Below are 23,678 nucleotides of genomic sequence, written 5' to 3'. Positions count from 1 at the left end.
ACCAGACAGCATAACAGATTTCCCTGAGAAGATCAGGGAAGCAACACTGGAAAGCAGATGAGAGTTCTTTTGTTCTACTTCTCTCCTGTTGTGGCAATAATGTCGGGTGTAGTTGGCATCTTATTGGCTAAACTGTGCCCTCATCGTTAGCTTTCCTTCCACCAGAAAGCTCCTCATCTTACACTCTATTCCCTTGTGTTTGTCTTTTGACAAGAGAGGTTTTCAAGAGTTCACACCATTAAACCTTAGTGGGGCAATCTCCCAAAATGGAAACACTTGCCCATCTAGAATTTTCATCACTTTAGAATGATGGACAGTAGTTAGAGGTTCCCCTCAGCATCCTGGAATCACCAGACCATGGAAAGATGGCCATGAGCAAGACACAAACCAGAACAAAGGATAAAGGAAACCAAGCAATCAAAGCCAACTGGTCTCAAGAGGTAAGTGAGGCCCCTCACCCCACCTCACCAGTGTCCAAAACAAGGCTGAAGGCAGAACAGGTGACTCACCATCAGCATGACCCTCTGGAAGAGTCTGGAGTCAGCAGCCCTGGTGGTTAGAAGGTGGATGCTGGCCACGTCGGCTCCGCCACGGTCTGCTGCCAGGGTCACGCGCCGAGGGTCTCCACCAAACACTCCGATGTGAGTCTGCACCCAGGTCAGAGCTGCCCGCTGGTCCAGCAACCCCCAGTTGCCACTCACCTCTCCAGAACCTGCCAGAAAGAGGGAAGACTTTTACCCCTTGTGATCTTACAACCTGGAGTTTACCCACCCCAGTCCTGTCTGGGGTGCCTCTGGGGGACCTGGGCTCCTCTCTGTGCAGGTCCAGAAAGTGAGAACCGCATGGGCTTCCGAATCAGACACATCCAGCCTTTGCTGGGTAGGAGACCCTGCCATTGTCATTCCATTTCCTCTGGTCTGCAGCTTTTCCACCAGAGGCGAGGGCACTTGCTAGCGCGGCCGCTCCCATCAGAGGCGGTGCATGTCAGACCACCACCCAGCTTGGCACAGCAGCGGGGTGCCCCACATGTTGGCCCGCTGTGGTGTCTCTCCACGTCTCTTCCTCCCTGGCCAGGACCAGGCGTGGCTGAGGCTCTCCATCAGTTCCCGCTGCCTCTTCTCCCATGACCTTCCATAGCATTCAGCTGAGTTGATCTATTCTTTTTTCATAGAATTCAGTAAATATTTATTGAAAGCTCAGCACTGTTTTCTTAACGAAGTGATTCAGACACACACACACGCACACACACACACACACACACACAATGTATATAGAGTACAGCAAAAATATGCCCTCTTCGGCATTTGGGACACTACGTGCCCATGCCCTCTGGCCATCCTCTGAATCCAGTGGACCTTTCTTGTCCATTTAAGTGGCTAACCACCCTGAAATACCCAGCTTGTTCTGGTTCAAGCTGAGACTCACCCACTTTGCCCCAGGAAACTCCAACAGTTCCCATGCCTTCAACCACCACCCACATGCTGCTGACTCGGGAGTGTCAGGGGCACAGAGTGCTCTCCCAGCACCAGCCCCTCGCGTCTCCAGGAGGCTACCTCGCTGAAGGCACTTCAAAAGCATTGAGTCCCAAAGGGAATCGACTCCAAGTCCCCTGAGCATGCAGCCAGCAGCCTTCGCAGAATTTCTTATATTCTCCTTCTAATGCAGCACCACCCACCCGATCTGCTCCTGCACAGCCTCAGAGTCCTCCCTGACACCTGCTATGCTATATCTCCACCTTCTCTTCCCCAGGTGCTCTGGGCTCTCTCCCAACTGAGCTCCTCAGTGCTTCTCACTGGCCTCCTGTCTCCACACATCTCTCCCTCCAATGAATCCTCCATGCCACATCCCGAGTGGTCTTTTATTTTTTATTTTTTTTAGGGAGGGCTGAGTGGCCCTTTATTTATTTTTTTAATTTTTTAAAGATTTTATTTATTTATTTGAGAGAGAGAGCACGAGCAGAGGGAGGAGCAGAGGGAGAGGGAGAAGCAGGCTCGCCACTGAGCAGGGAGCCTGATGTGGGGCTCAATCCCAGGACCCTGGGATCATGACCTGAGCTGAAGGCAGACACTTACCCCACTGAGCCACCCAGGTGCCCCACCGAGTGGTCTTTGAAATGCATAATTTTGATCATGTCTCTCTCATATACACACAGCCCAACACACACACACACACACACACACACACACACACACACACACACACACACACACACACACACACCCTGCCTTAGCCTATCTAAAATCTCCCATCTCATCCCATTAGGACCTGATCTCAGTTCTCCCAGTAAATTCAAGACCCCATAGAACAAGGGCGGCTGTCTCTTGGGCCCTATTTCCCTTTGTCTCCTCCCTGTCCTGATGCTGCAGCTGCCTGGTTTCTCAGCAGTAGCTCAAACACACCAGTCCACCCTCTTCCAGGCCTGTGCTTGGCACATGTGACCTCCTCTGCCCAGAGCCCTCCGCCTCGCCCTGGCCTTCCTCCTCTTCCTCCTCCAGCCCAGCCATCCTTCAGGTTTTAGCTATGGGTTAATTCAGAGGCAGCCCTCAGGTAAGCAAGGTTCCCCTTTCAGGGTATTTGTCAAGCTGGGTGTCGCCTTACTTGCTAGTCCATGGCCCCCACCGAAACCAGTGGCACATAGCAGGTCCTTAGTCAATGTTAGGTGAATGAACGGCCATAGTTACGGTTAATAGGATTCAGTATCCAGTGAGAAACTATCAACGAGACTCCATATTCCCAAACAGAAATATAGGAAAATCTTGTGTCCTGATTCCCCAACCCTGCCTTCACCAAGTTGATGGGAACGCCCACTCAGAGGACGTAACAGTACAAATCACTCTTCCAGCTGGTGAGACTCTCAGAATTTCTTCAAATGCATTTTGTGTTCTGGGTTTGGTGAAGACATTAGCACAGTCCTCACCATGGACGTTTCTGGATTGCACTTCTGTTCTGCCTGTTAGGATGAATGTGTGGTTTCTGAGGTCTTGGGCAGGGCAAGAAAGCTGGGTGTCAGCTGGGTGGGACATAGTCCTGCACGTCCAGGAAGTGACATGTGCAGCCTGCATTTCCAGCGACAATATAGGAGGGTTGGGGGCGACTGTCCCTGCCTCTGACTTCCCATAGATCAGCTTCCCAAGTACAGTACTGATGTTGTGGGGTCTACAGACCCCCAGGAAGTCAGAGGTGAGGGCCGTTCAAGGGCTGCTCTTCAGACAAGTCTGGATGGGGCTTTGCCTGGTGCCAGGCACTGCACTTCGTTCTATGGTGAGCAAGACAGGCACGGCGTTGGCCCTCACACAGCCTCAGCCGTGCGCACAGGGGCAGCGAACCAGCAGCTTTCGGGGAGTCTGCTCCAACCCCTCCCTTCACTGAGGAGGAACTTGACTCTCGAGAGGAAATGTTTGTTTCAGCATGAGAAACAAATGTAAGAGAAAGTCGGGACATAGATCCCAATGCACACTCGGAACTCTCTGTCCCAATACTCAATCCAATTCAACACTTGTTGGAAAATCTATGATGTGCAAGGCATTGTGTTATTTTCATTAAAAAAAAAAAAATCTGAGTGTTCCATTTATGGAACTTTCTGTGCTCAAAAGCACTCCTAACTCCCCCGTTACTGCTGAGAGTCAAGTCTAAATGTCTTCCTGGCTTTTTTGATCCTCTATGAATTGCCTCGGCCCATCCGAGCAGCCTGGGCTCCCTTCATTTACCAACACCGGCCCTCGCCCAGCCACCATAGCCACGTTCACCCTGCCATCCTGCTGTGGCTGTGCCCCCCAGGCCTCCTCAGTGTCCTCATGGACCCGTCCTGCCACACACGTGAGCTGGGCCGTGCCCCTGGGCCATGGCACTGGAGAGGGGCTCCCTGCTGGCTGCACGTAGAGTCCAGTAGGGAGATGCGAGCAGGTGTCCACCCCTAGCCACCTACCCCAGCTGCTCTGCTCTGCCCTACTACCTCCACTGGTCAGAACCACCCCAGCCATAACCAACTGTTCCCTCATTTCCTAACTGGTTCTCACTTGCTCATGTGGTGTCTTCAACTCTCCCTCTAAAGCTCCTTGGCGCAATTCTGGGCTCACAGTGGGCCCTCACCCGGTCTCGTTGATGGCCGTCAATTAGACGCAGCAGGTGAGGTGGCCAAGCACACAGGTTATGGAGCCAGATCAGCTGGGTGCAGCCCCAGCCCCACCACCTACTAGCCCTGTGGGGCCCTGGACAAGTTACCTAGTGCGACTTGATTTTCCCTGTCTGTAAAATGGAAGTAATAACCATACTTACCTCTTCAGGTTGTTAGGATGATTGAATTGGTTAATAATTGTAAAGGAACCAGAAGAGTGCTGGGCATAAAGCACTATAGAAATTGGCTAGTTTTTCTTGAGTAAAATGAAACAGATTTAGGTCCCCGCAGTATCTCCCAGATGCTCTTTGTAGAGTGTGCCTTGGCTTTTGTAGCAGACTTATGGAGGGGCAGCCACAGAGACAGGATTCTGTGCCTGTTCTTCTGGCTGGAGGGGAGCAGACCCTCTGGGGAGGCCCCGGGGACGATGAGGTAATGGTAATGGTACCATGCCCGGCCTTCTGTCTGACTCCCTGGCCAAAGCACACCTCCTCCGTCCCCACACCCACAGCGGGCCTGCAGGCTGACCCACCCACTCCTCTGAGTCTGTCCCCCCCCCCCCCAGTGCCCCTGTTCCCCTCACTGCACTGCTTTGCCAAGCGAGGACAGTCACTGTGCCCTGGGCCCCCTGGGGTCTGCCCCCCGGGCAGGATCCAGGCTGGGGAAATGGCCTCCCCCGTGGCCCACCTCCAACCCCTTCGCTTCCTTTCCAACCACCAAAGTGCCTCTGGAGGGGACCTGGGTGCCTCAGTTGGTTAAGTGTCTGCCTTCGGCTCAGGTCCTGACCCCAGGGTCCTGGGACTGAGCCCCGCATTGGGCTCCCTGCTCAGTGGAAAGCCTGCTTCTCCCTCTCCCTCTGCCTGCCACTCCCCCCTGCTTGTGCACTCTCTCTGTGTGTCAAATAAATAAATAAAATCTTTCAAAAAAAAAAGTGCCCCTGGAGTCTGGAGCTCTCGGAGGACCACGTTCACTGCGGGCTTCAACAGCAGATGCCACACACACTGATCACGGGAGAACATGGGCAGGGACCGCGCAGCCGGACTCAGTCCATGCCAGGGGCCGTTGCTGCCGCCGCGGTCCAAGAATAGCTCTGGGCCAGCTGCTGGCCACACGCAGGGCCGGGGCATGACCACAACCCAGCCCTGCCTGGAAGGAGCCCCGTCCAGGGAAAGAAAAGGGGCATTAACACTTGTGAGCCCCTGCCGGGCGCCGGGCAAGGTCTCAGGTGTCTGCCTTCCCCGTGTTACCCTGTCATCCCCCCTTAGGTCTTAGCGCCATCTGAGAGACGGGCAGCATGGGAGTGCAGGCAGAGGGAAGGAGCTGCTCGGAGCCCCTCGGAGCCCCTCGGACCCACAGCGCCGCCGAGCTGCTCTCAGACCCCGTTCTGCGTGGATGCAAAGCCTGCGCGCCGGGCAGGACCCTGGGCTCCGGCCAGCACTCAAAGTAGCCCGTCTCTTTCCAGATCCGTGTTCGGAACGGCAGCGTCCAAGTATTTAAAATGGAAAAGGCGAAAGACAAACGGGGGCAGTACAGAGACATCTTAAGGCACTGAAACAATTTTACTGTGTGACCCATGATGGTGGACACGTGTCATTAGACATTTATCGAAACCATAGAGAGTATGAGACAAAGAGTGAGCCCTAGTGTAAACTGTGGACTTGAGTCAATACTAATCTATCAGTGTTGCCTCATCAATTCTAACAGAGGTGCCCCACCAATGCACGGTGTCAACAGTAGGAGAAACTGAGGCGGGGAGCATCTATGGGAACTCTTTGTACTTTCTGCTCAGTTGTTCTGTAAACTTAAAACCACTCTAAGTGGTAAAATCTATTAACTGGTAAAGGGGATGGTAAAGTGGTAAAGGGGATGGTGTGCTTGCGTCACAAATTTATTGGGGGGTTCGCAGACTCACACACCCATTTCCTTCCCCTTCCTGAGCATCCCCCAGGACCGTGGGCGCCCGAGGCCCCTGCACAACAGCTGCTTCACCGCGGAGTCTTGCGGGGGACGTGCTGTGGCTGTCTGCGGTCAGGAAGGCTGTGTTTGCAATCCTAGTGCTTGTGTGTCTCCGTTTCTCTACGGATACATGGCTCCCCTCTCCTGGTGGAGCTGCAGAGAGGCTCAATTAAGGCAGGCAAAGGCCCAGGAATGTGGGGGAAGCTAGGAAGTCTAGTAAATAAAGCAAAGGCGAACTGTCTGTGGCTCAATGGACGTAAAAGACCCATCCTGCTGTGTACACAGAAGAACAGGGAATGCAAAGGGCATTTCTAAACCTCCGAGGGAGTGAGCCACAGGATATTTCTCCTTGCTGTTTGACCAATAGGATTCAACGCCCTGAGTGCACTCCCTAACTGTGGAGCATGGAGCTCCTCGACACCCCCGAGCCTCGCTGAGTCATGTGCCAAACGGCCACTCGGTGCTGGCCTCACAGAGCTGTGCGGGAATGAAATGAGGCGATCCAGGAGAAATGTCTGGTAGAGGCCGGCACTCCCGAGTGTAACTTTCCTCTCCTCTCGCTAACAGTTTTGCTTTAAGCACAACGAACAGGCAGCATTCCAGGTCAGGAATGGTAAGGGCTGGGTGTTCTGGAAATTTCCTTCGCCTGCCTTGACACTGCCTCCACCAGCAACAGGAATGAGTTTGCCTTCCCAGAAGCACACGAATTCTCAGTAAGATTACACGCCATGAAGCCATCAGGCATGGGTAACATATGGAAATTCGCTCCCCTCTGTCTGGAAAGGCTCAGAGCCAAGGAGTCAGCCATGTCTGTGGAAAGCTCCACTTGACCATGTTCAACAGGATGAGGTCTGAATTTCACCCACCTCTTCAGAGACGGGAGCTACGGACTTATCAAATCATCAGTCGTGTGTTTGAAAAGGGGAAAGAAAACCCAGGCAGAGTTTTTAGTGCTCTGACAGCTGACCCTGCTCCCTCTGAAGGAAAAATCTGAAATCTGTTGCTCATCCACATTTCCCTCATTGGCATCTGGTCATATTTTGCCTTAACTTGGTGCCCACTTTGTGGTTGTTGTGCAGGCCTAGAATCTTCTTCATGGCACTCAAGGGCTCATGCCACAGGGTGCACCCAGCCCTCCAGAGTTTCTGCCTATGCTGGATGCCTACCCACTCATCCACATTCTAGATAACTCCATCATTCTCACCATGCTACGTTCCACCAGCCCATCCTGACTTAGCAAGAAAGGAATTTGGGTCTTAAATGAGATCCTTAGAGAACAGAGATGAAGTTCAGTGCCTCCCTGGAGGGCCCACTGTATTTTCTAAAGCCCTTTCACATGTACAACCTCACTAGAGCCTCATGTAACTGTGGATGTTGGGTAAAATTATTCTCCTTTTACAGAGGAGAATACTGAGACTCCGAAATGAAGGGTTTTAGCCAAGGTCACACGGACAATGAATGGCAGAGCTGGCCCTTGCTTCTTCAGATTCCCAGACCTGTGTGTCTAGCCCCGGCCATGGCTGTTAGACAAGTGCCCCACCACTGGGAGAGCTGGACATGGAGGAAAAGATGCATGTGGCGGACGATGGGGCTGTCCCCCATGGGTGCTGGTGGGAAAGGTGGAGGATGGAACCAGGGTGACAAACAGTTCTGTGACTGGACAGGGGACAGGCCAGTGTGCACAAGCAAGGCTAGCATTAAAGAAGAAACAGGAAACATCACTGATGCAGCCCTTATCTGGAGTCAAATGGTGTCCCTGTGGGCCCAGGACTATAATCCATTCCTATCATTCTCTAGACCAAGTCAACCCCTGTGGTGAATCCTGGCTCTGCTCTTTCCTAACTATTGATGTTAGTAAGTGTCTAACCTTCTGGGGCCTCAAAATACACACACACACACACACACACACACACACACACACACACACACACAAACGTGCGCGTGCGATACAACACATAATGTACTTGGAATAGCTTCAGCACCTAGTAAGATCAACCAATGGTAACTATTACTCTCATGTATGGGTGTCAGGATCGCTGGAGGGTCTCATAGGCGTGTGGAACATTCCCGAGTGCTCAGCTGGGCTGGAGGAGGGCCGGGGGGCCATGAAGGGATGGGGCTTTGGGAAGAAGGGGTTGAACACACAGAGTGGCCCTCAGCTCAGGGGATCAGCAATCCCCAGCCACGCCAGCGACTTACCAGAACTCAGAAAGCCGAAGACACCCACTCGGTAGCCAGCAGTGACCACGATGAGGTTGCCAATAGCAGCCAGGAAGGAGCCATCGATGGCCAGCGGTCCATCAGTCCCCCTCCCCCCGATGGTGTTGTGGAAGAACACCAGCACAGACGCGTTGGGGGCCTGTGGGGAGTGGAGAAATATGAGGCTATAGGTTGGCCCATTCTCACCCACCAGAGCTTGCTGAGGGCACCTTTCCCAAGAAGGTGCCAGATTCTGAGCCTACCCACGACTCTTCCTGTCAACTCCATCACATAGCACACTTAGTCCCATGTCACAGGCTGAACTCTGTCCCCCTAAAATTCAGGGGTTGAATCCCTGACTCTATGACTTCAGAATGTTACCATATTTGGAGAGGGTCCTATAAGGAGGTGATTGAGCTAGTGGGCCCTAATCCCATATGACTGGTATCCTCAGAAGAAGGGGACATTTGGACAGAGACACACACAGAGGGATACCATGTGGACACAGAGGGAGGAGGAGATGACCATCCATGGGCCACAGAGAGTAGCCTCCGAAGGAACCAACCCCACTGACACCTGGATCTTAGACATCTGGCCTTCAGAATATTGAAAAAAATGCCTTCTGTCGTTTATGCCTCCCAGTCAGTGGTGCTCTATCAGAGTAGCTCTAACATGCTAATAAGCCTGGTGTCACAGAGAAGGAAGCTGGGCGTCGTGAAAAGTGGATGCTTTGCTCACATTGCAAAGTGAGCAGGGCGGCAGAAAGGGCAGCCCACTGCAGACCTGCAGCCCATCGCTTGGAGCTAAGCAGTCTTCCAACACCCCAGTTCTGCCCCACAGGTAGATGCTCTAATGACTAAAAGCACTTCCATTTTGCAGGTGTGAACACAGAGGCTCAGGGTGGTGAAGTGACTTTTATTAAAACATGTACGGAGAGGAAGGGGTCGACCCAGAATTCCAACCTCAGCCCCCTCCCAGCACACTCTCCTGGGCTCTTCTGTTTGTGACAGTGCGTCTCTCAGGTGAGTGACGAGTAGCTCTATATCACCAGGACCGGTTTCAGGCAGTGTGGCCAAACCGAAAGGACTCACCAAGGAGGATGCAGATAGTCTTCCAGAATAAACTAGGGGCCAGAACTGGGGTGTTGGAAGACTACATAGATCCAAGTGATGGGCTCCAGGTCTGCAGTCACTTCCAGGTGGAGTGACCCTCATTCCTTTATGTGTGGTCTCTGTCCCACTCACGGTCATTTCCAATGTCCCCCATCAGCCACCTATCGACTCATTAGTCTCCATGCAGTGTTTTATTTAATTCCTGCATGAACTTTATGAGCCAGGATGCTATTTCTCTCCCACTTTCAGAACCAGTAACTGAAGCACATAGAACATGATTACCTTCTCTAGACCAATGAGGCAGTGGTCAGTGGCAGACTCATTGGGAGCCAGATCTTAATCCAGCATCACAAGTATGGGGTGACCAGCGCTGGGCAGAGGGGACCCATTGTCTCCCTCACTCTGGGCTCCCTGCTCATAGTAGTGCAATCTATGAGGGCTTTCACATCTGGGGGGGGGGCTCATGACAAAGCTCAGTCAGACCAGCCTGCTGAGGCCACATATCTAAAGTGCAGTGGACTCTCGCTGCTAGTAGACCAGGGACCAGGAAGCTGTGGCATGGTCTCGTGTACCATGGCATCTATCCACACCAGGTTGGCGTCCCCAGAAACTCACATTTCCTAAAACTCATCAGTGGCTTTTTATTTCGTGCCCTCTGATCCTTCCCCCAAAACAGGAAACTCAGACATGGAGTATCAGGCTCACGGCTGCTACTTAGGCAGATCTGGGCTCCAAAACAGGGCATAATCCTGTCTAGGTCACAGCCCCAAACCTCACCCTACAGAACTGCCCCAAACAAGAGTCCATGTGGAAACACCCCCAGGGGCCGCTCCTCGGGGCTTCCAAGGGCAGCAGCTGGTTGGTCTTCTCCTTGGCAGATGAGCCACAGTCAGCCTCCGTCCTCTCCTCCCTATGGTTCTCTCACCCTCTCAGAGACCCTGCATCGCTGAGCCCCCTCCCCAACTGCCTGGCTCACACCTCCCTCCCCCACCCCACGCCGCTCAGGCAGCAGCCCCTGATCGCCACCTAACACCTCCCGTCACTTGTCCCTTCCTCTGTATTTCTCCCCAGAGTCTCATCAACACCACCGTTGTTCAATACTCGCTTGCACATCTGTTTCTGCCCTGCCCACTAAAATGTAACTCCTGCGGGCAACAACTCTGTTTCAGTGCCCTCTCTGTCCCACCGGGAGCGGTGTCCCCCAACACAGGCCCTTTAGCAACTGAACCAGGACAACCGTGCCCCATTTGCCACGGGGGTGGCCTGGGGATGTGGGCAGGAACAGGTGAGGCCCGGTGGGCACCAGGAGGGCCCTCTGCTACCTCTTGGGCCCACAGGCTTTCAGGAAGCCAAGTACTGGCAAGGATAGCACTGGGGGTGCAGAACCTGAGCAGGCCACGGAGGAGAGGGGTGGATGATTCTGGCAGCTCTGGGGACAGAGGGTGTCTAATGGGGCAGTTTTCAGGGCAGACAATCAAGGGCTTCAGAACTCACCACGTTCTGCGGGACAAACATGTTAAGATACAAGCAGTCTTCGCTGACTCCGGGAGACACGAGTGCCCTGTCGCCTGGCTGCCAGCAACTGGCCCTGGGGATGCAGACAGTATGATTTCCAGGTAGACAAGCAGTGGTACACGCCTCATCTTCCCTTCTTGCCCACCACCGTCGGCCAGAACCCACCGCCCCGTCCGAAGCCCCGATGGCTACCAGCTCTGCAGCAATCAGGCAGCTTTGGGAAATGGGAAAAGGGAGTGACAAGCACAGGGAGGAAACTGCAGGATGCACACCACTCTCTCTGCCGCAGGTTGCGGAGGAACACCTCCAGGGACAAACTGCCAACCCGCAGAAAGGATGCCCAAGATAGAGATGGGGTACGTGGGTGTGGCTCACAACCTTGGCCCTTCCTTGCTGCAAGTGTGCAGACCTGTGGCTGGATGTGGAGCCTGAGCTGCTTTCTGCATCAGGACAGGGTTCAAGAGTGCCAGGCTGAGCACCCCCGGGGCACGAGAGCGGAGCTCTTGTCTGGGGTATGCCCAACGGCAGCCTGATGAGACCCGCCCCACAGGTGATTTCACACATCCTGCAACCTCCTTTGTGCTGGATTCTGAGAAGGCCAGCCTCCCCTGTCATGTGGCTCCACCCTGACATGCGGAAGCACTCAGATTAGTGCACGTTTATTCCCTTTGTCTCTCCATGGTGGAGACTTAGCACCATGGCCGTCCACACTTTCTTGCCACGGCCCAAGTTCAAGCCCTCAATGTCCCCTGCCTGGAGCATTCAAGAGTTCCCAGCCCTTCACTCTTTCTGGCCCTGGCCTGGGGACCTCCCCACCAGCCAGGCATGGGTGACAAGGGACAGCACAGGTGTAGCGGCCTCAGGACAGAGCTACAGGGGTCTGTGGGAAGGTGGGGAATGGAGACAGGAGAACGGTGCTCTTTTCATGGGTTCTCTGAACACACGCTGGTGAGAAAAATGGCAACATCTCCAACGTGTCAACTGGTTAAAGTGCTGTATGTATGGGAGGGGACAGGTGAGACTGAACATGGTTGATGAGGGAGGAAGATAGGATTTGAATTTTTTTTTCCTTTTTTTAAAACTCCTTTTCATATTGTTCCTATTGGGGAAAGAGTCCTTTTAAAATAATGTTTTTCATGGGTGCCTGGGTGGTTTAGTCAGTTAAGCGTCTGCCTTTGGCTCAGGTCATGATCTCAGGGTCCCGGGATGAGCCCAGAATCTGGCTCCCTGCTCAGCAGGGAGCCTGCTTCTCCCTCTCCCTCTGCCCCTCCCCCTGCTCTCTCTCTCTAGCTCTCTCTCTCAAATAAATAAATAAAATCTTTTAAAAATAAATAAATAAAATGTTTTTCATGAGCTCATGTGCTTCTCCCTCCCTGCTGGATTTCTCAGCCCCACCGAACTCAGCTGTGGCCAGGAGGCTGCTTTCGAGCTACCGCCAAACTGGTGCAAGTCACCGATGCACCCCAGGCCCCTGCAGCCCCAGTCCCTGGAAATTTCCCATGAAGACGCTTCCAAAGCCTCTCTTTCCTGGATGTAAAGTCAAGGAATGTTCATGCTGAGGAAGGCAGAGCCTTCATAGCCTAGGTTCCCGAATCACTGCAGGGAGCAGAACACTCTGGCCCCTCCATCACCAAATGCACTTTGCAGGAGCAAGATAATGATATTTGGAGGGTTTATCTATAAGAGCACTTAATGCCCCCTTGATTACTGCCCACCCCCATTCACCCACCCCGACTTGACACTGCCCACCCCCATTCACCTCTCCAGCTGGAATGCACTGCTCTTCTACCAAGTCTCACTCGGATGGATTTGAATGGGAGAGGCATTCCCTGGGCATTCCCCAAGAGGTGTTCCACTAGATCCTCACCGTGGCTTGGTGGCATCCCAGGACCCTGTCCAGTTCAAGGGCTCGGGTGCCTGGAAGCGGCTCTCTGCCAGGGGCGGGGCGGCATACGGAACTCCCAGGAACTGATCCACTTGCTTCCACGAAGTGCCCACCTGGATGGCCTGGGACCTGCCCAGCAGCTGGCCGTGTGGGGCGATGGTCACAGAAGGTGCCGGTGTCCCAAAGCTGAGCAGAGGGATGTCTGTGGGGAGGGGGTGTTGGGGGAAGAGACAACAGTGGGTGCTCTATTCAAACAAAACACTGCTTTTCACACTTTAAAAATGCCAATAGTTCATTCAGACCCCAGTAGTCCGAGCCTAGCCAGGTTACTTTTCAATGTGAAAAAAACAAATTAATAGCAAATACATCTGATGTTTACCAGGCACTGAATGTCTCCAGAGCATGGCACTGAACCCTTCTCTATGATTCTTCCCACCCAGAGGCTGGGCAGAGCCTAACCCAGGCCTGCAATCCCTTACTCAGCACAATGGGGCCAGGCGTGAGCTGTCATTCAGAAGTACTTGGATTTTTAAAAGAACAGAGGGACACAGAAAGTACAAAGCTCAGTCAATCCCCCGGAGGGCTCTGGAGTCAGGCCCCACCGTCAAACACATCAGTGACTTCTGGGGTACAAGGTACAAATCACTCGTACTAACAGGGATGGATAAAGAATATGATGTCTTCAGTCCCTCGAGGCCAGACGGTGCCACCAAATAAGTTTGCCGCAAACTCACGAAAAAGTTTTTTTCTAACTTTTAGAACTTTGGGATTTCAGAATTCAGAGGAGAAACTGTGGGCCCTTATTTGTGTTTCGGTGGTAAGAAAACAGAGGGAGGGTCCAAGGGTGGGTAGCTGCCAAGACTTGAAGGTGTAGGATTCAGAGTTTCTGGACCCCGATGGCGACCACAGCCTGTTCACATGGGTCAAGGGCCGGGTCAAGGGCCAGCTCAGGGCCTCTCTCTAGGCCACTACCCCTGCTCCCTGCCTGCAACATCCCCAGATTCCATCTGGCCTGTCAGGTCCAAGACTGTGCCAAGCTCAGGGCCTGGCACAAAGGAAGCACTGAATGCTGGTGAAGAGATGTTCTCTCTCTCAAGCTCCCTCTCTCTCTCTCTTTGCCTGTGTGTGAGAGAGAGAGAGGGAGGGGGGGAAATCGCTTTTTATTTCCCGCAGGTGTGTTTGGTTTGCTTGGCTCTGCTGTTGGCTGTGAGCTTCGCTGCTAGCCTGCAGCTCGGTCTACACCCTCCTCTATCTGTGAGGACAAACGAGGAGCACAGGAGAGGAGACAGACAGGCAGAAGTCTACCCATTCCTCAAGCTGGGTACAATGCAGTGGCTCAACTGAAGGTGATTTCGTCCCCAGGGGACATTTGATAACATCTGGAGACCGTTTCGGTTGTCACCAGGGTCTGTGAGGGATGCTGGTTACTGGCATCTAGTGAGTAGAGGCCAGGAATGCTGCTAAACACCCTGCAATAAATATGACAGCCCCCACAGCAAAGAACCATCTTGCCCCGGCTGTCAACGATGTGAGGCTTGAGAACCCCTGGGATGGTGTGCGTTCATGACTCCCGGGCCACCGAGGAGCATCATGGGGAGGAACCGATGCATGGTTCTGGAAGCAGACCTGTGTTTTAGGTTATATGCACCAGCTACTTTGGGGAAACTTCCTAATTCTTCTGATGCTCAGTTTCCCCCTGAGAAAGAAGAATGATAGCAGCCCCTACAACACAAGGATGTTGGGGTAAGTACATGGTGCCTGTAGTGCTCTGAGCCCAGTCCCTGCAAGGGGCAGGGGCTCCACACATCAGTAAGTGAATGAATTGGAGGGAAGGAGGGAGGGAGGAATGGTGGGAGGGAGCAGGAGAGAGGAAAGGGAAGGAAAGGAAAGGAAAGGAAGGGAAAGGAAGGGAAAGGAAGGGAAGGGAAGGGAAGGAAAGGAAAGGAAAGGAAGGAAGGAAGGAAGGAAGGAAGGAAGGAAGGAAGGAAGGAAAGAAAGAAAGAAGGAAGGAAGGAAGGAAGAGAGAAACGAAGGAAGGAAGCAAGCAAACAAGCAGGAAGGAAGGAGGGAGGAAAGGAAAGTTGGAAATAGTGATAAAACTCTCTCTTGCAAAAACCCTGCAGTGCTAGTTTGAACCCGGCATGGAAAGAAAGGGTTGCACGTTCTAATCTGGTCTCAGTCACAAGTCACGGCTGGTCTCAGCCCACAGCTCCTCCTCACAAGCTTTCCTGCTTCAGGGGTAAATCACAGGACCTCAGGCAAATATTCAGGATTGCGGGTGCTAACATAGCAGAACCTTCAGACTCTGTCTCCCTGCTCCACAGGAAAACAGCCACATTTCGTGAACGTGGCACCCTCTGAAGGAGGGAGCAAAGACACAAAATACAAAAGCTAAAGAATTTTGAGAGAATGCAAGCCAGCTTTCCCACGGACAGTGGAACTCAGCCCTCCCTCCAGAGGCCGCCCAATGAATCCCAGACTGAATGAGATCCAACATGGGGAAAATGTTAGATGTGCAGTTCTCTCTTTTGAACTGTTTTCCAGAAAGTGGTGGAGTCTTTCTAGAATAGCCCCATATTGAGGCCACAGGACTCCTTAGGCGAAGAAAATTATCCAGAGCCGTGTGTGTGCTCGAGGTACAGACGGTGTCTGGGTACATACACACAGGCACGCGTCTTCAGCTGGAGGTGAGCCTTTCCCATTGAACTTGAGTTACAAAGAATTAATGAACAGTCTAAGTTGTTTTATAGGACCTAAACCCCAAAGCGAGGCATCCCTCCTCAAAAGGATAACCATGCAGATTAGCTAGACTATGGGGGAAATATACTATTGAAAACTAACTTGACTAAGGACTATGAATGTCAAGGTAGAAGACAAGACTTGAGATTGGAGGCCTGAGACCACAGCATCAAGAATCAAAGCACTCCCAGGCCTGGGGAGCACGCTCACGGTCTGAAGCCTGAGGGGGGGAAGGGGCAGAAGAGGGGGGTACCACTGGGTCAAGACTGGCCTGCAGACCGCCAGCGCTCTAAGGCAGGGGGCACCAAATCTGGCTGCTGCCTGGTTTTCTAAAGAAAGTCAACCACACCCATTTTTTTTTTTTTTTTTTTTTTTTGGTATTTTCTGTGGTTGCTGTCTTGTTAAAGTGGCCGAGTTGAGTTGTTAGACACATAGAGCCTAAAATACTTATCTGGCCCTTTACAGAGAAAGTTAGCCAACCTCTGCTCTAGAAGATAAGATGGCAGAAATAGGCAAAGTTTTAAAAAAGTCATTAATTTCATCCCAGGAGCCTGTCTAATGGGGGAAGGGCTCCGCCCTGGCCTCCAGCTCCCCTGTCTCCCATCATATAGGTCTTACCTATTTCACTTAGTGATGGACTTCTGTGACTTCTTAGATTGCTATGTTTTCTCCCCTTGCTGGCTTCTTCCCCGAATCCCAGCACCTAACACAACGTCTGACACATAACAACACCTTACTGAATGCTTTCAAATGAAACTGAGCCACGAGAGCTCTCCTCTCCACAGTGACCGTGATATGGTTGCTAGATGATGTGGTTTTGTGCAAGCAGATTGCACCTAGAGATAGGAGACCTGGCTCCAAGCTCCCATTCTATCATCACTAGCTGGGAGAAATCAGAGAAGTAACCTCTCTGGGCCAGTCTCTTGATCTCTAAGATGGGGATAAAACCCTTATCTTGCCACCTCACAGGATTTGTGTGAGGACCATTTGAGATAAGACATGTGACAGAACTTCCTAAACTATAAAATGGCAACAAAAAATGACCTATTTAATTATTTTACTAAGAAACTCAAAGACCAAATGGCTTCCATAACTCAAATAAATGAATAAAGGTGGTGCAGAGAAGCTCTAGCTTAGAAGTAGGATTTTTACCTTCCTTTAGTCCCTCCCAAATGAATGCCACCTAGCCCAAGGTAACTTTGGCCAATTTTTCCTAAAGAACCTCAAAAGCCACTGCCCACAAGTCACCACACACTCCAACAGTCCCTTCCAGCTAGACCCAGGCTCTCCAAAAGAGCCGCTGAAGCACAGGCTGGGACTCACTCAGCTTCCGGTAGATGTGGGTGGCCTCCTCACGGAGCAGAAGTCGGCAGTTTTGGGCCTGCAGGCTGTGTGTGCAGATCTGGGCATCAGCATAGAACACACACCTCACAGCACCAGGTCGGATCTGCAGAGTGGTGACGAGGCAGGCCTCGTGACGGGAACATTCTGCAGAATAAGAGGAGAGTGAGGCTTGGGCTTCAGAGATGGCATCTCAGCCATGCATCCGTCCCATCATGAATCTTTGAATCCATGCATCACCTATTCATCCGTCAGTCCACCCATTCATCCAGTCATGCATCTATGAATCCATGCTCCTATCAATCTATCCATCTAATCATGTATCAATGCATGCATCCATCCATCCAATTATGCATCCTTCCATCTATACACCCAGGCATCCATGGAGAAGGATGTCTCCATCTGTCTATTTATCCATTCACCCACACATCCATCCATCCATCCATCCATCCATCCATCCATCCATCCATTTATCCATCCATGCATCAATCTATACAACCATGCATCCATCTATCCATCCATGCATTCATCTATTCACGCAGGCACCCATCCATCTATGCAATCACTTACTTATTCACTGGAGCACCTACAATACATCCCTGGCCCTTGTTTGAAGCAACTCCATAGCTCCCCATTGGCCTTAGGGTTAAGCCATACCAGATAAGGCTCTCCATACTCCAGTCCTTGCCTTCTTCTTCAGCCTCAACTCCCTTTCCAGCTCCCCCATCATACCCACTATTTTCCACCAGGGATTATATACTTTCTCATGTGTACCAGGTCCTGCATTAGATAATTTAAACTATCCATGGCATTCAGGATTTTCAGTCCTAAGAACGTCTGTGAAGATGGTGTTGACTCAGTCACTTGGGCAAGCTGTGAACTGTGTAAAGGCCTTATTCATAGCCCAGTCTGTGCTATGGCAGCACCCAGAGTTGTGTAGTGCACAACCGGTACGTCCATGCATGCCTTTTCTGTAAGAGGTGCATATTGTTATCCAACCTTGTAGGTGAGGTGATTTATGGAATCAAAGAATTAGAGGAGTATGAATGTCATCTAATCTCAGGCTCCTGCAGAAGTTAAAATCTTTGTAGAACATCTCTATCAAGGTGTTATCTAACTTTTGTTTAAATACCAGTGACTGGAAACCGTCTAAAAGAAGTATGCATCTGTGGACAGATTTGTCTATTAGAAACTTCTTTATATTGCATTGAAAAAATGTCTCTTGAAATTTGAGTTTTATCCATAGGTCTTAGCTTTGCCCCAAGAGCTTGGACAGGACAACTATATTTCTTCCTTTCCACAATGGCCCGCCTATAATCTGAGGACAGCTGTCACCACTTCTGCTCGTCTCCTTTGTCTCAGACTAGCCCTCTAGATCCTCCCTCTCATCGTCTTCTGACCCTGGCTCAACGTCGCTCACTTTCTGGCCAGCTTCTCTCCTTGGAGACCTTGACTATGGGCTGCCCCTGCAGGAGGGTGAGGAGACGGCAGAGGAGGGCCCACCCAAGGTCTTGTCCCCGGGTCCATCTCGTCCTTCCCTGGCACTCCAGGTCGTCTTGGGGTCCCCCACGTGTTTCTGAGATCAGGAGCTTGAACGGCACTCTGTGAGGCCCCATGCCAATCAACCACCCTCCGTGGGGGTGGGGGAGCGATGGGAAACTCCCCTTACCCAACAAACAGAAGTCTCTGGCATCAGAGAAGTCTCTGGTGGTGGCAGTGCTGATGTGGGCAACATCGAAGTTCCTGAAGGACGGGTCAACAACTACTACAGAGGGGGCCAGGGACTGCCATGATCCCAGAGTAACTAGGAGAGAGAGCAGGGGACATCAGTCACACACAGCTTTCACCTGTTTCAATGATGAAGACAATGGGGTGTCACCTGGTGCCCCAAAAAAGCAGCCCCAGGCCACCCTCCTTGTGGCCTCCATTCTCATGAGACCCCATTCCTTGATTTATACTCCCATTCTACAGTGATTTATTCAGAGTTTTTTATGAGCCAAGTTCTGTGCTCAAGCCTACGGATATAAAGGTTCAAAAAAAAAAAAAAAGCATGGCTGTTTCTATTAAGCAGCTCACAGTAGAATGGGAGAGAAGTAAACAAAGTAAGGCGTTTACAAGGCAATCATCAGAATGAAGCTAAGTGACAGCGATAATTGCAGATGTATCCATGTTGTCGTGTGGTGCTATATGTAGGGCTTCCCAGACACCGCGTCACAAAATCCTCCCCCAGCCCTTGGATGGAGAAAAGATCATTGTTCTCCACAGTGGATGTTGTGGTGTGCTGTCCAGCCCGCCTTTCAGGTCCCAGCCTCTCATTTCCCCAGTGTTGGGAAGTTGCCGTTTGGAGGCTCCCAGCCTAGTCCCCTCCAGGAACTGCCTATAGTCGAGGCGAGCTGCTTCCCCTCCCAGGGTCAGCCTGTGTCCAAACACTAGTCCATGTGGGTATGCAAAGGCCCAGCCACCTGCCTCAAGATGGGACAGCCCTGCAGAGCCAGCCCAGCTTCAGAGCTCACCATGGGATCCACAGGGCCAGGGGGCTTGGTTGGCGTGGAAGTTCTACTTCTCCCCCTGCTCATTCCTGCCCCCTCACTTCCTTACAGGGGCCGCTCCCACGAGCCCTGTGCCCGAAACTTCCTGCATGCAAATCTCCATCACTGAGTTTGTTTCCTGGAAAACAGCAGCTGAGAAGATGAACAAAATGAAGCTTGCCCCAGAGAGTGCCATTCTTCGGGGGCAGAGCAGGAGTGAAACTGGGTCTTTGCATGCACAGAGGCCGTGCCCTCCTGGCTCCGTGGGGCTGCCTCCCACCATCTGTACACCTGTTCCACCAACAGGGAGGGATGTCTAGGTGCAGCTGCCAGATGGCTTGGCGCAGGTACAGAGTCCTGCCAGAGCACCGGTGTCCCTGTGAGGACAGAGGGGACCCTGAACAGGGACCTTGAGCTTCCCCTCTGAGGGAGGACTGTGGGTCTAGGTGGATGGTGCATTCTTCTGGCCACAAAGAGCACGGAAGGCAGCAAAATGCTGCCTCCCGACAGAATCTCCTGATTCTAGCCCTCTCGAGATCCGTCGAGTGAGAGCATCACTGAGAGTTCATGGAGATAAATCTAGGTACTTATTTACTTCTTCTTTCTGTTTTTGATTTTTTTCAGAAGACCACAGGAGTGTACCCTTATAATAAATATTCGTGAGCATTTCCTTTGTGTCTGGCAGAACTGCATGGCAAACGTAGATGTAGATGCGGCACTTTGCAGTTTACAAAGTGCTCCACTTATCAGCTAAGCGCTTTAAGGTTGTTATTCCACTGTCTCAGAGTCCTGACAGCTGACTCCCACAAGGGAACTCTGAGCTCCAGATGAGTGGTGAGGTAGGGGCCGTAAGGCCTCCCTCACAAACGAGGGGTAAGAAGCTGGGAGAGGTTACGTGGCTTTCCAAGAACACAGAGCTGACTATGACCAAGCCAGAGACAGAACCAGCCCTCTTGACAACAAGCCAGTGCTCCTTCCATCCCTTCCGAGCTTCCTAAATACCTGAGCACCCTTTCTGGAAAATTCTCCCCAGGTAGGAAAAGGTCTTTGTCTTGGACAGTGCCATGCTTTTAGCTATATGGGGAAGGCTGTCATTTTTATCTCAAACCTGCCTTTGACGCCCAGAGCACTAAAATTAGAATGGTAAATAAAGTAGCAAACAAACTAGCACCGCGCCTTTTTCTTCTTAATTTAAAAAAAAAAAAAAGAAGAAGAAGAAAGAGGGGTGCCTGGCTGGCTCAGTCGGTTAAGCATCTGCCTTCAGCTCAGGTCATGATCCTGGAGTCCTGGGATGGAGCCCCGCATCGGGTTCCCTACAGCTCCCCCTGCTTATGCACTTTCTCACTCTCTCTGTCAAATAAATAAAATCTTTTAAAAATAAAAAATACTAAAAAAAGAAAGAAACAAGAAAGAAAAAAAGGGTTTATCCAAAGAAGGTGCCAACTAATGTTGCCAGATTTCTGGTGGACTCAGTCAGAGAAGGTCTGGAACCTCCATACTTGTCCTGGAACTGTGGGGCCATCCTTAGAATCTGGAGCCACGTCTTTCTGACCTCGGGTCCTGGCTTCCCCGCAACAGATGCTGGGCTTTCATTATCTCAAGCCTCCTCCACGTGTTACTATTTTCATGGTCAGTTCAAGTGGCATTTCTGCAGCATGACCAAACTGAGCTGCGTATTTTTAGATGGTGGGGACATTGCAATTTCACAGAAGACATATGATGGGGTTTTAGGACCAAAGTTGCCAATTATGGTCTTAAAATGGAAGGCTTGGCTGCACTCCGTGCTTAGCTTGATGTCTGGGGGAAAGCGCTATAATTGAAGGGTGCGCTTCGTCTCCAAAATGAGAGTCACCTCGTCTGTCGCCATCCCAGGGCCTGGAGCCAAGTCTCTGCCACACCCTCTCCCTGTCACCTTCCCCTAGCTGGCAGGGACCCTGGGACGAGCCATGGCTGGTGTGCAGAATCCAACATCTGGGGTTCATGCATCTCATGCAAATTCTGAGAACAAGTTCTTTGTGAATGTAAAACCCTGGTGAAGCATGAAAGCTAGGCATCTCGGTAGCATTTCGTGGGAGTTTGCCAAGAGACGGGCAACACCACTGCATTTAACATTCAGAGATCCAGGAAAACCCCCGAAGGGCTTAGCTGCTATGAGGCTGGGCCTGGCCTTGAGCCCAGCTCCTTCAGGTTCAGAAACCAGGCTTTACTACAAGGCCAGCTCTCCTCTCCTGATGAGCACGGTGGTAGCAGCTTTCAGGCCTGCCCAGCGGGTGCCCTCTGTGCCATATTCTTTAGTGTTCATTTGGTTTCTTTTGTTTAAAATATACTTTATAGATTGCAATGCCAGCATCATTTACTTAAAAAAAAACATCTCCCCTTGAATTTGAAATGCTATGTTCATCATATATTAAGTACTTATATATAAATGAATTTTGTCAACCTTGTGTTTTTCTTTTTCTTTTTTCTTTTTAAAGATTTTATTTATTTATTTGACTGAGAGAGAGAGAGAGAGCTCAAGCAGGGGGAAGGGCACAGGGAGAGGGAGAAGCAGGCTCCCCACTGAGCAGGGAGAAACAGGCTCCCCGCTGAGCGATGGCTCCACCCCAGGACCCCAGGGATCATGACCTGAGTCGAAGGCAGATGCTTAACCGACTGAGCCCCCAAGCTGCCCCAACCTTGTGTTTTTCATTCATTTCTTTGTAAATTCTAGCTCAACCCTCACACTGCTTAAACTAGTCACTGTGTAATACATTTTTACCAGCAAATGGTAAAAGTCTTCCCATGTTATTTCTCTTTATAAAATATTCCTTGGCTATTTTTGGTTATTTATTCTACCAGATGAAATTCAAAGCCATCTTATCAAGTTTCATAAAAGCTCCTTTGGGATATTAATTGGAATGTCCTTAAAGTTAAAAACTAACTTGAGAAAAAGATTTTAGATTTTATTATGTATCACGTTTGCTGTCATGAAGAATGGAATGGAATTTTTTTCCCCATTTTATTTTTTAAAAGAGTTATTGTTGGCGTAGAGGAAAGCTATGTATTTGCGTGCGTTTATTTTCTAACAGGATCCTGAACTGACTCAATGTAACTCGCAGACATGGTCAAAAGACAGGCTCCTCTCTGTGAAATGGGGCCCGATCTAGATTGCAGATGTCAGTTAACTGCCTTGGGGGAGGTCTGGCCAGGCAGACCTCTGTAGTAACCAATTTAGTTCTGTATTTGCCCATTTACTCAACAACTCTTTCTATATTCCAGGTACTATATCTGAGAGCAAAAAAAGGTGGAAGCCTGGAAAAATAAGCTAACTAGCTAAAAAGTTTGGAATCCTTCCTACTTCCCATGAGTAATTCTCAACCTTTGGTGAATATCAGAATCACTCAAAGAATTTGGTACAAATTCCAGAGTTCAGACACGGTCCCCACGTCAACAAGCCAAGACCTCTGTGCTCCTTATTCCCTTTCTAGGTGACTCTGACACACAACCAAGTAGAGAACAATTGCCTGACACAGTCTCTGAAATATTCCTTTTGGTTTCTTTTGATTTGGCCACAGTCTCTGAAATATTCCTTTTGGTTTCTTTTGATTTGGCCATAAGTGATGGAGAAATAGCTTCTGCATTCAAACCTCACTCAGCCTGATGCTGTGTGTCCTTAGGCAAGTTCCTTAACTACTCTGAGAAACTCAATTCTTTAAAAAAATCACATCTTTGTGTTAAACATTGTCCTTGCCCTGCATCTCTAATAAATACAATGCCTCCCAGTGAATGACATGCGAGCCCTGACATGGTGTAAATGAGCTCATCAGGCCCTTTAAATTTGAGCCCTTTTGAGTCAGGCCTCAGGAAACTAGTCCTTTCCTCCAGAGCAGGGAGAAAGAGGGACACGAGGGGGAAGTGAACAGAGGAGAAGGGGATGGTTGGCCCCTCTAAAATGACTGTCCAGCCTGGTAAGAACAGATGCCTCCTGGGGTGCCCAGGACTTTGCTGCCCTGCAGTGCCAAGTGCATGCTCTTGAACTGTGCTAGACTCTGCAGCCCCCAGGAGCCACTACTGGGCAGGGGAGAATGCAGGGGGTCATAGGCCTGCCCCTGAAATTGCCAGAAACCAGAGGATGAGTGAACACATCAAGCAGCTCTAAGGAATGGTTGGTTCTGAGTGTAGGTCATACATGAGACATACATGGTGAAGCAGCCTGCTTCCCTCAGTTTATCCCAGCTCCCCATCCCACAGCCCGGTGACTCCGTCTCTCTGAGCCTCCAATTGTTCATCAGCCAAATGGGACGATCATG

The 23,678-nt window shown here is 51.0% G+C and overlaps 1 protein-coding gene across 1 annotated transcript in view; it reads right to left on the bottom strand.

The window, feature by feature from the left end:
- Window positions 1-23,678, bottom strand: part of TG (thyroglobulin) — a 244,670-nt gene that overhangs the window by 104,342 nt on the left and 116,650 nt on the right. The window contains exons 36-41 of the mRNA XM_027626166.2: window positions 18,531-18,665; window positions 16,844-17,008; window positions 12,764-12,983; window positions 10,876-10,969; window positions 8,270-8,429; window positions 510-712 (exon numbers count right to left, since the gene is read on the bottom strand). Coding sequence (XP_027481967.2) covers window positions 510-712; window positions 8,270-8,429; window positions 10,876-10,969; window positions 12,764-12,983; window positions 16,844-17,008; window positions 18,531-18,665 — 977 coding nt within the window. The remainder of the gene's footprint in view (window positions 1-509; window positions 713-8,269; window positions 8,430-10,875; window positions 10,970-12,763; window positions 12,984-16,843; window positions 17,009-18,530; window positions 18,666-23,678) is intronic.

The sequence above is a fragment of the Zalophus californianus genome, chromosome 4 (genome assembly GCF_009762305.2).
Source record: "Zalophus californianus isolate mZalCal1 chromosome 4, mZalCal1.pri.v2, whole genome shotgun sequence".
In the NCBI taxonomy this organism is placed as follows: domain Eukaryota; kingdom Metazoa; phylum Chordata; class Mammalia; order Carnivora; family Otariidae; genus Zalophus; species Zalophus californianus.
Note: the sequence above shows the minus strand (reverse complement) of the source record. Positions and strands in the feature narration are given on the sequence as shown.